The 13,378-nt window shown below is 41.1% G+C and overlaps 1 protein-coding gene across 1 annotated transcript; it reads left to right on the forward strand.

The window, feature by feature from the left end:
• The first annotated feature begins 9,592 nt into the window (after positions 1 to 9,592).
• On the forward strand, positions 9,593 to 10,671 carry LOC133897975 (FCS-Like Zinc finger 5-like). The gene is made up of 2 exons (XM_062338816.1): positions 9,593 to 10,058; positions 10,146 to 10,671. The coding sequence occupies exons 1-2, from the start codon at positions 9,712 to 9,714 to the stop codon at positions 10,324 to 10,326; spliced, it is 528 nt and encodes a 175-aa protein (XP_062194800.1). The 5' UTR covers positions 9,593 to 9,711; the 3' UTR covers positions 10,327 to 10,671.
• Positions 10,672 to 13,378: the final 2,707 nt, after the last annotated feature.

Raw genomic sequence — 13,378 nt, forward strand, 5'->3', positions numbered from 1 at the left:
ACCTAATGCAGTTCGGCCCGCAACGCGACATGAACTGACTCCTCGTGCTGTCTAAGGCCTGGCCCAACTGACGGGCAACAGTTTGTCCCAAGCGACCAAAACTAGAAAAATAGCGCCCCAACCATATGCCCCATCGCTGACATGGAATTATCTTTTGGAGATAGCGTCGATGTAGTTACCCTCTTGTGTAAAGGTTGCAGGGAGGCCAAGAAATCTAAGGACATGAATGGTGGAAACATCTAAAAAATATTTGCGTATGCAAGTTACCAGTAATCACAATCATCATAGCATGCAGGAATTGTAAAGTCTACAACAAATCAATAATAACAGGTACATTGGACAACTTGGTTCCCCATTACAAAATTATCAATTAGATTAGTTTGTCCGGGTCCGCTATTTCGTAACGTGAGGTTGTATTCGAAAGATTCAATGCTACAGTGCAATATATACTACTATAAAAACTATTTTTCGAGACACCTAGAGTGCATTTTCACAAGCGACTCATTTGAAAAACTGTCTGCACAGTTAACGGAGTTCCGCTGTGGTTATAGACCGCGTGTGGACATATATTTTCACAGACGATTCCTTATATAAATTGCCTCTAAAAATATGATGATTATCACAGACGGTAAATATAAGGAATCGTCTGTGTAAAAGATCATTTTCATATGCGGTTTCTTATTTGAACCGCCTATAAGATCATTTCTACATGTAGTTTACATAAGGAATCGACCGTAAAAATGAGTGACCGGTTATCTTAAAAAAAATATAACTTTTCATATGAATTCGGATGAGGACAAACTTTATATGAAAATTATAGCACTCGACGAGATCTACAACTTTGTAGTTGAAATTTTTTTCATTTGAAGTCATTTATATGTTCAAATAATCGTTTGAAGTTTCAAGCAATTATTTGGACATGTACAGAATCGTATGTGAAAATGATGGTCATTTCTGCAGGTGGTTCACATATGAAAATATGTGATAACGTATATTAAAAAATTCATAACTTTTTCATACTAAGTCGAATATGCACAAACTCTATATGAAAATTGTAGCCCTCAACGAGATCTACAACTTTGTAGTTGAAAAGTTTTTCATTTTAAATCATTTAGAAGCCCAAATAATCATTTGAAGTTTTGGATAGAAGATATCAAAAGGATTGCATATGGTGCTAGTATTACTAGTAGTTCTCTGGTGGGATGATAAGAAAGGTTCGCGTGAGCTGAGAAGTCTCGAGTTCTAGTGCTAAGAACTGCACATCGTGACTGTGGAGGGTGCATGGTCAGTTAATTTTTTTTTACTTTTTTTGAATAAAAAATGTCGATTCAGGGACCAATTATTACAGGCAGTCCGCTTAAGAAACCGTATGTGAAAATTGATTTCTTAAGTGAACCGCATGTGATAATAGATTTCTACATGCGGCTCTTTTACATCTGTCCATTTCCACATGCCTTTGATTACAGACGGATGTGCTAAACTCCTGTAAAAATGAGTTATCAACCGACTCTAAAAATAATTTTTATAGTAGTGATAATATATCCTGGTGGGAAGCAATGTTAAGTTTTTTTAATAATTGTATATGTAGACTCTTGCCGCTATAAATAAAATTTTATTAAATTTAAAGCTTGTATAACTACATTTATAATTCATTTTGTATAACTACATTTATAATTCATTTTGTATAACTACAATTATAATTCATCTGCTTATCTTTTGGTACAACATTTATCTATGATAGTTATAACCTATTATATTTGAACTGAAGATCATCTGTAGTGGTTAAATAGCCTCAAATACTTGTATGTGGATTGGCCCATAGGAATAAGGTTTTTTCCTAATAGATAATAGCTTGAGTAAGCTCATGGCTTAAGTTGCAAATAATAAAAAGTCTAGTGGGGTTTAAAAAATCCCTTTTTCACTAATTTTTTCTTTTTTTTTCTTTTCTACTGGGCCAAGCCAAGGGCCGAAGCCTAGTGACCTTTGGCGGTCCACATGGTCTGTCTAGGTGCGGCCCCCATAGCATATAAAAGAAGAGGGACAGGGGCATGGGCGGTTAGGGTTAGGGTTCCCCCGCCTCCTCTCGCATTACCCATCGCCACTGCTACTAGAGCGGAGCGTCGGTGGGGCTGGCGCGGTCATTGAGGTGGAGCGCCACTGGGGCTAGTCACCATCCAGGCTGGCCACCGCCGCCTCGATGTGAGCCGACGTCGCTTCGGGGCCGCGATCACGCAGTGGTTAGGGGCTGCGCACGCTGTGGGGGTGAAGCTGTGGGCACGCATGGGCTGATCCGAGGAAAGCTGTATTCGTGGCCAAGGTCGCGCTCGCATTATCTCACTACTGGTCACCGGCAAAGCCGCCACCATTGAACCGCCGCTCGCCGGAGAGGAAGAAGGAGGACCTCGACGGTGAGCTACTTCCTGCCTCGCCTCCCGTTCCGCCCTGCCTGGACCCTGAGATTGGAATCACAGAAGCAGCGGTTGCTGTCCATTGCGATTATGCCCCTGCTCGTCATCCTCCCGCTCGGCCCCCTCTCCGGCTTCATCATCAACACCATCCAGGTAGCCGTCATGTCAAGGCTCCACTTGATTTGCTTTCCTTTTTCATTTTTGGGCGGTGATCTGATGCGGTTGCTGAGCAAAGATTTGTATTTCATTTCATTCGAAGATATAGCTCCAGACATGTTCGTTGGATAAGTTGCGTTTTGCAGTTAAATTTTAGCTGGTGCATGTTTTAATGAACGATTTGATCTCTCTAAACACAGATTGCTATGTTTGTACTCATGTATTTTTTAAGATTTCTTTTGTTTGGATCATTCCAGATGTATTTTACCCCAAAGAAAGATGTGTCTTTTCTTTTAAAAAAGGAAAACTACAGACAAGAACTTTGGACTGATCTTCAAATTTCACTATAAACTATAAAATTAGATATATTTTACTCTTAACTTTACAATACCACTTAAATTTTACCGTGAACTATGAAATAAGATATGTTTCACCTAAACTTTACAATACCACTCAAATAACAACCTAGCCGGTTTTAGAGGGTGGTTTTGCCTATGTTGTGGGTAGGAATGAAAACGGGTGGGAGAAATCCCATCCCGTTTTCTACTTTTCTCCTGACCATTTTTGTATTTTCGGGATTTAAGTAGGAATGGCATATAAACGGGAAAATTAATATGAAAATGGAGCCAGAAATGGATTAGCTATTTTCCTGACTGTTTTTTCAAAATCCCATTTTTATTCAGGAAATTCCCATGGATTTCCATTTTTAGCCGATCGTCGCTGAGACACTTGAGCTCATGCTCCTGCCGTTCTGCGCGCCGCCCCCACCTTGCGCGCCACCCCTGTCGGCCGTCGTTGAGCTGCCTGAGCTAGCGCTACCTCCGTCCTTCATTGGAGCAAGTTCGACGGCGGCAAGAACCACCACCACCACTCTTACCATTCTACCGCTCCCACTTCGCCATCTCCCGCCGTTGTCGCTGTCCTTTACCGGAGTTGCTTGTCACTCTCAATGTAGTGTAAAGAACTGCCAAAAAAATGCATAGAAATTAGCTAGTGACTAGCTGAGGAGAAGTAGTTTAGTGTATGGTGAAGGGAATTTATATGTTTCATTTCGTATAGAGGTTATTAGTGTAACTGTGTAAGCAGTAGTGAATATGGCTTGGGCCTACAATGAATGATGTAAATGTATAGCAAGCGGTGAAATCATATCACAAGGAGAGCTATTGGTAATTGTAGCATATGGTCGGTGTTTCTGGATTGAATTATCGATTCCCGAGTAATACCGGTGTGTTTCTTCGAATTGGTTCGTTTTCAATATCCAGATATTTCCAAGTTCGTACCCGTTTCTGGCTTTCCTGTATTCGAGAGGAAACTGTGAAAGAAAAAATGGTTAGGGGTTTTTCTCGACTATTCTTGTCCGTTTTCATCCCTAGTGATGGGTATGCATGAATGTTTTTGGCACAAGGGCATGCTGACATAGCTGATTTGGTCTGATTCACCGTCCACCTCACGGAGATGTGGCAGCATAGACCCTGGTGATAGCCCGTGTTAACTCAACTAGATGTTGAATGATGATGAAGTAACATGACCAAGTCAATACAGGGCAAAACCACTTAGAAAAAAGAAGAATAAAAATAAGATTAACTGGCATGTAGCACATACCCTGGCGGTAGCCCGTGTTAGCTCAGCTAGACGTCTAATGATGATGAAGCAACATGACTGAGTCAATATATGGTAAAAACCACTTGAAAAAAGAAGAAGAATGAAAACAAGATTAAGTGACATATAACATAGACACTAGCGGCAGCCCGTGTTAGCTCAACTAGACATCTAATGATGATGAAGCAATATGACCAAGTCAATACATAGCAAAACCACTTGGAAAAAGGAAGAATAAAAACAATATCAAGTGACATATCAGTTTGCATGGCTTAACCGCCGATGTAGACTTGTCACATAGGCGAAACCACCCTCCAAAACCAGGTAGGGTATTATTTGAGTAGTATTATAAAGTTTAGGGTGAACTATATATAGTTTCACAGTTCCAGATGAAATTTGAGTGATTTTGTAAAGTTTAGGGTGAAATATATTTTGTTTCATAGTTCAGGGTGAAATTTAAGTGGTATTATAAAGTTCAAAATAAAATATATCTGGATTCATAATTCAAGCTGAAATATCTGGTTTTATAGTTTAGGATGATCCTTAGTTTTCCCTTTAAAAAGTATATCTCTTCCAATATGAACCCATTTAAGAAAACACTCTTGACATCCATTTGGTACAACTTGAAACCCTGGGATGCCACAAATTCTAGGAGAATCCTAATGGCTTCTAATCTAGCTACTGGTGCAAAGGTATCTCCAACGTTTATCCCCTCTATTTCAGTATAACCCTAAGTCACAAGTCTAACCTTGTTTCTAACAAATGACCCATCCTCCCCCTGCTTGTTTTTGAAAAGCCATTTGATGTCTATGGTATGAATATTTGGGGGTGGCTCTACAAAGACCCAAACTTAGTTTCTCTCAAAATTTTCTAACTCTTCATGCATGGCATTGACCCAATTTGAATCAGAAATAATATGTCCAATATCATGAGGCTCAAAAGATGTAACAAATGTAGAATAAGTGAGATGAGCATGTTGAGCAGATTTGGATCTCGTTACCCTCTCACCAAGGTCGTTGATCATAAGCTGTGGGGGATGTCTTCGTAGAATGTGTTGCGGTGCCTCGCGCTGTGAGATGATCTGCCCCTCAACTGCTTCAGGTGTAGGCTCGAAAGCAGTTGAAGTAGACATAGAGACTACAGGACCCTATGTTGGTATCGAAGAAGCAGGAGCCAGCTCGGAAGCTGGTGTGATAGTAGGAAGTAGTGGATCATCCTTATCATCACCGGTAGCTGGAACGTCGTCAACTAAAAGATGATTTCGCTCGTCTCTTGTTCACCTGCACACTCAAGAACAAAGCTAGCACAAGAGATTGATTCATCAAATATCACATCACGGGACTCCATGATGGTGTTAGTATCAAGATTATAAACCCTGTAAGAATAACCATGAAGCGAATAGCCCATGACGATCCCATCGAAAGAATATGACTCGAACTTATCAAGATTGTCACGCTTTAGGATAAAGCAACGACATCCAAAAACTCTCAAGTGAGAAACCTTCAGCTTTCTCCCAAGAGCAACTCATAAGAAGTCACATTTAAGATCGAGCGCGTGAAAATCTGATTAGAGATATAGAAAGTTGTGCTAACAGCCTCTACCCAAAATATCCTAGGAGTCATATGCTCATCGAGCATCATCCTAGCCATCTTCACCAAAGTTCTATTCTTTCTTTCAACCATGTCATTCTACTGAGGAACATGTGGGACAAAAAATTGATGCTCAATGCCATGTTGAAGACATAAAGCATCAAAGAGATAGTTTTTGAACTCGGTGCCATTAACACTGCGAATTGCTTTCAATGCAACAGGGAGTTCCTTAAACAATCTCAAAGCTAAGCTCTAAAAGTGTGAGAACACTTCATTCTTGCTCACAAAAAAGAACACCTAAGAATAGTGAGAGTAGTCATCAACTAAGCTGAGTACATACCACTTCTCACCTGTCGAACGAACTCGGGAAGGACCAATCGTGTCCTTATGGAGAAGTTCTCTGATCGTTTAGTCATCATCAGATTAACTGGTGGGTGAGAGGCGGTAACCATATTGCCATGTTGACAAGTAGCACAACAAGGTTTTTCTCAAACTTAAGCTTGGGCAACCCTCGGATCAAGCCTAGGGCACTCAAATGAGAAAATAAATCAAAGCTCATGTGCCCTAACCTCCTATTCCACATCCAAAGCTCAAAACAAAGTTGAGCAATCAAGCATCAAAAGACCCAAAAGACTCAGAAAAATTGGCTCCAAATACTCCCCTACGCGAGAAATTTGACAAATCAAAGCGTCCAAGGAATCAAGAACTCAGGAAACATCACGCTTAAAGCACACTTCCAAGTCCTCATCCAGCAACTGAGATACAGAAAGAAAATTGTATCCCACGTGCTCCACCAAAGCCACATCTTTGAGAGTGAAAATCTCACTCACTTTTACCATACCTTTGGTCTTCACTCTTCCTTTTTTATCATCTTTGAACATAATGTACTCGTGTCGCTTCATCGGGGTGGGACTGGAGAACCATGATGCATCTCCTGTCATATCGTGCGAACAACTGGAGTCGATGATCCACTTGTTATCCAGACCTCATCTTGCCACCTACATATGAGGCGAATAATAGGTGGATGGATTAGTACTGGGGTTAGATAGAAACCTCTTGGGAATCCAGTGCTGGGTCATCCACCCTGAAGCAATAAAAGCATATGCATGCAAATCAACACTAGCTCGCTGAGGGAGAGTACCACGATGAGAAAAGTATGATCCACCAAAGTACTGCGACTCAAAGCCTCTGATATGTGAACCAAGACCATATGAGTCATAGTAAGATCCACGCTGGGCACCACCTCTAGTAGGAACCTAAAGAGCGCCGAAACCTCATGAGTAAGAGCGAGAAAAAGTCTCATATACACCAAAAGAGAGTTGGTACATGTCCCGAGTACCCCATTCTCACTCATACCGGTCATCCCTCCTACGGTGAAAGCAAAACCCAACTAGGTGACCCTCTCTCTGGTAGTAGGTGCAGTGGTAGCGTCTCTCAAGTACTTGACCACCGGTCATTCTAGACTCTCACAGGGGCTTTTATATTTGGCTGTGGAGCTCTCTTGGATTGTGGTGTGGATTTCTTATTAGTGGGTTGTGGTGTGGTTTCTTCTTGGTGGGTTGTGGTGTGGTATTGGTCTTAGATTTACCAACCTCAAGGGTAGTAGGTGTGGTGGAAACAATCTTACTATCCCCATTGTAAGACATCCTCTTAAAACTCAACCCTAAAACTAAACCCGTCTTATTTGCACATGTTTTGGTCTTTGCCAAAATTAGATTCATTTTGTCCTTGCCTTCTAAGCATTTCTCCACAAGAGAAAAAAGATACTCATTCTCAGCTATAAGCTTTTGAACTTGTCCTCTAACCCAACTGAGTTTGTCCTTAAAAACGATATGGGTGGAACAATTTTGCTGCGCGTCCTTAGAACACTTAGCACTTTTCAACTCAGATTCTAGCTCCTTGATGCGCTTGTCTTTCATCTCAACATCCTTTGCAAGCAAATGGTAATTTTTGCAAGCGCCCAAGAGAGTAGATCTAGACTCCTCCTCAATGAGCTTCTTCTCAATAGTCTCAAGCCAACTAGCTACTTGAGCATATAGAGTCTAAAGCTCAGCAGGCTGACTCATGACCACAAGGCAACTATCATATTCCTTATCCTTTACCCTAGACTTAAATAAGGTAAACTCTGTTGTTACATACTCATATCTAGACTTGAGCTTCTTCAACTCACGAACCACTTCTTAAGCAACCTATCCAAACTAATAAGAGCGTCATTTAAGGTATCAACCTGAATAGAAAGCTGGTCGTAGGAGGGAGATACGTCAAAAGGATCAATCTTGGGGTCGATGTCGCTGTCGTTCGCCATGAAGCAAAGGTCGTCGAAGTCCTTATTCTTCCTCTTGTGCTTCATGGGCTGCTCCTCTTCCTCTGAGCTCTCCTCCTCACTTGAGGAGGTGTCGACGTCGTTGAGCGTCGCCACGAAAGCTTGATATGCCGCCTTAGCCTCCTTCTTGGCTAACTTGTCATGGTTCTTGAAAGAGGGAGGGCTTCTTGGTCTTCTTGTGTATGTGATCGTGGCTGCGGTCTTCCTTGTTCTTGAGCCTTGGGCAAACTACCTTGAAATGAGTAGTGTCACCACACTCATAACAAGCACAAGAACCACCTCTCCTCCAGTATCATTGATTTTTGTAGAAGCGGGTGAATTTCTTCACGATCAAGGCTAAATCATCATCATCAAGTGCATCCATCTGCTCCTCAGTGATAGAAATCAAGGAAGGCAGTGCAAATTCACTAGGTGAAGGGTTAGCACAAGTAAAGCCACCTCCAGACTGATTACCACCACTAGGCCTTGAAACTAACACCATGTTCTGAGATAGTTGTTTTCCTAGGCCTATTATAGCTGCTTTGGCTATCTCGATGGATTTGAGCTTGCTGAAGAGTTTATCACAACTTAATGTGTCATAACTTGACGACTCCTCAGTGCTCGAAATCTTTATTTCCCATATGTTATGGTCAAGAGCATAGAGAAGTTTGATCGCCCTGTCATGGTCAGAGTAAGGCAAAACCCCAGTCAATCTGAGATTGCTAACAATCCCATCAAATCGAGCAAACATGGCATCCAAAGATTCTCTGAGGCTCTACACGAACATCTAATATTCTTGATTGTATGTGCTTTAGCGTCGAGCCTTGATTTGGTTAGTGCCCTCAAAAAATACACTTAGAGTGGACCAAATCTCTCAGGCAGTACGGAGTTGTTGAACTCTATCGAACTCATTGACTCAGGCTTGTGAACAATATATTTCTAGCCTTGTTGTTGGCTTCATATTGTTCAATCTGGACATGAAAAGTGCGAGCAACAGGAATCTCATAGCTGGAGTCTATAATATCCCATATTGCACTTTATTGGCTTAAGAGGTAATCCTCCATGCGCACCTTGTCAATTACTCATCACACATAAACCTCAAGGAAGAAGTGGTCAGTTAGTCATGATCATAATTACAACACATATGTATGCTTATACAATCCTACAATTCAATAAACCAAAATAACGACCTTGTCAATTACTCATCACATATAAACCAAGTCACATTTCAATTTAGTTTCTCATCCGATAAGACAAATTTTTCTGGATTCAGAGACAAAAATACCAACTTCATTTTCTCTGCAACTTTGATTAGTCATGATCGTAATTGCAGTATATAAACATACTCATACAATCCTAAAATCATCAAACTAAATTATCAAATTATCAATCACTTATCACATATAAATCCAGATATATTTTAATTTAACTTGGTTTCTCATAATTGAAATTTGGACTGCAAGCATATTGATTAAGCATTCTACTGCTAGTTTGTTCACTCTTGGGGACGCCAAGTGTCTTTAAATACCCATGGCCCCTCTCCCCCCTCACACACCTCTCTCCTCCACTGAAAACCTTAAGGGAGAAGTGGTCAGTGGTCGCCTCGCCTCTCCACGGCTGCACCCACCCTCCTCCCCCCGCGCTCCTCCACTCCGCCATGCTTCTGAGGAACCAGAGAAGCATCTTCCATCTTGGGGAGGAGGGTGGCGACGACCACCGCGGCGCCGAACATGTCAAGAACATCGATAGTACCCGTCACCTGGGTCGGCGCCGAAGCCACGAGCGGCAACGGCGAGAGCGATACGCCGACGACGCAGTCGTCGGGCTGCAGATCCTGGTTCAGCACCGCCACCACGCACGCGCGCCGCACTCGCACATCGTCCTGAAGCAGATGGTCCTGCCAACGCCGGAGGCGCGCCACCGTCGTGCTGCTTGCAGCTTCTTGTGGGCCTGCTCCCTCTGCAGGAGGCAGCTCAGCCCCAACAAGGACGTGTACATGTACAGGTGCGAAAATACACGCCCCCATCTGAACTAAAACAACATCATGCCTGGCATGCATGTCTGACTGTTGCATGTGGTTGCCTTGTGCAGGGGTGACCAGGGCTTCTGCAGCGAGGAGTGCCGGTGGCAGCAGATCTTGATGGACGAGGTGAGGGAGCGCCAGGCCACGATCAAGAAGGAGCGGCGAGGTCTGTCTCTCCATCACCAACACGGGCCACGGTCGACGGCGGCGATCCGTGGCGCGCCGAGGAGATTACTGGCGGTAGCCTAACATATGAGAAGTGTGAGAACTGAAATCCAATGCGGGGAGATGGCTACTACGCTCTCTATACTGGTGGTGATATCCTTGCTTTCAGAGGAGAGCTAATCTATAAAAAAAAAAGATGAAAGAGCTACAAAATGTTTAGGCATATGCGTAAAACTTTTAGGTGTAAATTGAAGTGCAAATTTGTGTGAATCGATCACATGGGCACAGAGTCAAAGTCGGGAGTGTTTTTCAGTCAGGTCCAGTTGCAGACCTGCTGTTTGTATGGATGTAACTCGCTCTTGTCACATATCATATTTAAGATAGCTGCAAGGAAGTGAAGATTATATGAAAATATGTATGTTTGTATTCCATATTCATATCGAACTCGTGGTTCGTCTTAAATCAACTTTTTAACGAACTCGTGGAGCAATTCGGAACACAAGCACTGATGAATCACAGTGTGATCCAATTTGATGCCGAAATGAAAAGAATGATACCGTGGCATCTAGCGACTTGATGGGGAGACAGAAATGGCACCAAAATGGAATCTTCTATATATGGGGCTGAAAAACGAGGAAATTTTTTTTTATAAGACCCGGCTGAGAAAGAACTTTGTGAGACCTAATCTATACCGTTCTTTTTTTACCTAAGTGTTGTACATACAGAAGAGAGAAGAGATGACACAAGGCTGAGAGAAAGGGTCTTTCTCAAGACCAAACCTTATAAAATTTCTTTCCGGAAAATGAGCCACAAATTTAGCAGCAGCTAGAACAAGTCTATGAATCGGGAACAACGCTAGGCACTAGCTAGAAGGATAGCGATTGCTCCTTATTTAATTTGGTGTGTTGTCACAAATATGTTTTCGCCCATGTCAACTGGGCTTGGGACGGTCCTAGCAAAAGAATGTGTATAGCAGGACCTTGTTTCCCCCTCACATAAGCTTGTTTTAGTAGAGACTTTTGCATCAGTGTTACTTGGATATTTGTATCTAAATTGTTTTAGCAAATCAAACACGATGAATAAATCAAGGCATACGTGGTTCCTGAGAATAATGAAGTGACGGTACAGAATATGCTAGCCATCAAGGCAAATAGCAATGTAAGGAACTTGATCATCCAATACTTGGGAAGGAGCGACTTTGACCCAGCGATACACCTCAAATCAGCATACGAGGTATGTAAAATACTATGTAATTACCATGAAGGTTCATCCATCATTAAAGAGGTACATCAAGATTTATATAAGAAAGAATATATGAAATTTTAGATGAAACTGGTGAGTCTCTTGATGATTTCTTTGTTCGATTTAATAAGATTCTTAACAATCTGCGTGTTGTTAATGTTGCATATACTGATACTGAAAATGCACGATAACTGTTATGAGCTTTAGACATGTCGGTATGAGAGATGAAAGTGACATCTATTAGAGAATCTACTATCATGAGTACACTTACATTAGATGTTCTTTATTCTAAATTGAAAACTCATGAACTAGATATCTTTGCAAGAAAAAAAACTAATAAATCAATTGTTTTGGTCTCTCAACCTAACATGTCTCATATTAAATCTTCTTCAGCAAAGTTTTCTTTATCTTCTGTACCTTCACTAACCGATGATTAGCTTGAGTTGATTCTTGAAGAAGATTTAACACTACTCTCTACTCGTTTCTCTAAAGCATAGCAGAATGTGCATATGAGGAAGAGAAAAAGTGGAGGTCCTCAAAAATGCTATGAATGTGGTGATCTCAACTATATTGTTCCAATTGTCCTAAGCTTGTAGATAAAGCATCAAAAGAGGAGAAGGAGAAAAAGAAGCACTTGTTCAATGATAAGAAGAAGAAGAGCATTCTCAACTATAAGGTTGTGCATCGAGTTCTTTTGGCGCTTGAACAAGTCAACTTGAGTGACGTTGATTCGGAGAGCAGCGAGGATGATACAACATCTAAGAGCAAGACATTGCATGATTTGACTGGGTTGTGTCTCATGGCAAGCAACAAAGAAAGCTGAACCAAGGATGAATTTGATAGCGATGGTAACGAGGTATTACCTACTTATGGTGATCTATCTAATATTATTGTTCATCTTGGTACACTCTTAGAGAAACGTAACAATAAAATTAAGAAACATGATGTTTTAATTGAATCACTTAATTCTGAAATCGTAAGACTTGAGACTTTAATTTCTGATGATGATGCTTGCAAATCTTGTGACCTAATTTATTCTGAGCTCACTTCTCTTATAGATGTTCATGCTTTTACTCTTGAGAAACTCAGAAAAAAAAATTAAGAAGAATGAGAAACTTACTGTGTTGAATTGCAAACATATTAAAAATGCTAGTTGTTCAACGTCGGATTTGCTTGTTTCAACTTCGTGTTCTAATTGCTCAATTCTTGAATTAAAATTGCAAGATGCTAATGCTAGAATTTCTCAGATAGCTAATGACATTATTACTTATGAGGTTCTTTCATGCTCTAGTTATCGTAAATAAAAGAAACCCATGAATGTTGGTTGCAATAAGTGTCCAGTTCTTTCTAAACATGTTAATTACTTAAAAGGAATTTTAGAACATTTTTCTAAGGGAAAGAGAAATCAAAATCTGATTTTAGATTTATCTAAGTCAAGCACCATAAGTAGGTAATACCTCGTTACCATCGCTATCCAGAAACTTTACCACTAAATCCCTATATTGTTTCATTTTGGATGGCGGAATAAGAAGCAAAATCAGTGGGGGGATATGGAAATGCAATGTTCTATAGAAGATAAAGATTTTCCTCTGGCAGATGTTCAATGATAGACTCCAAACTGCAACCACTTTGAAGAGGAGAGGCTGGAAGGGCAGTGAATACTGCTGCCTCTGTGGTAGAAAAGAAAATGTCGATCACATCTTCTTCCAATATGTTATTGCTAACTTCACATGGAGTGTATTTCGAGAATACTTTGGCTGTTCTGAGCAACCCAGGACCCTTGACTTCACTTCTAAGTTATTGACTTAGAAACTGAATATACCAGCAAAATTGGGTGTCTTATTTTTTGCAGGGCTTTGCTAGGTGATTTGGCGTGTTCGTAATAAGATGGCAA

Source organism: Phragmites australis, chromosome 17 (assembly GCF_958298935.1).
Source record: "Phragmites australis chromosome 17, lpPhrAust1.1, whole genome shotgun sequence".
NCBI lineage: Eukaryota > Viridiplantae > Streptophyta > Magnoliopsida > Poales > Poaceae > Phragmites > Phragmites australis.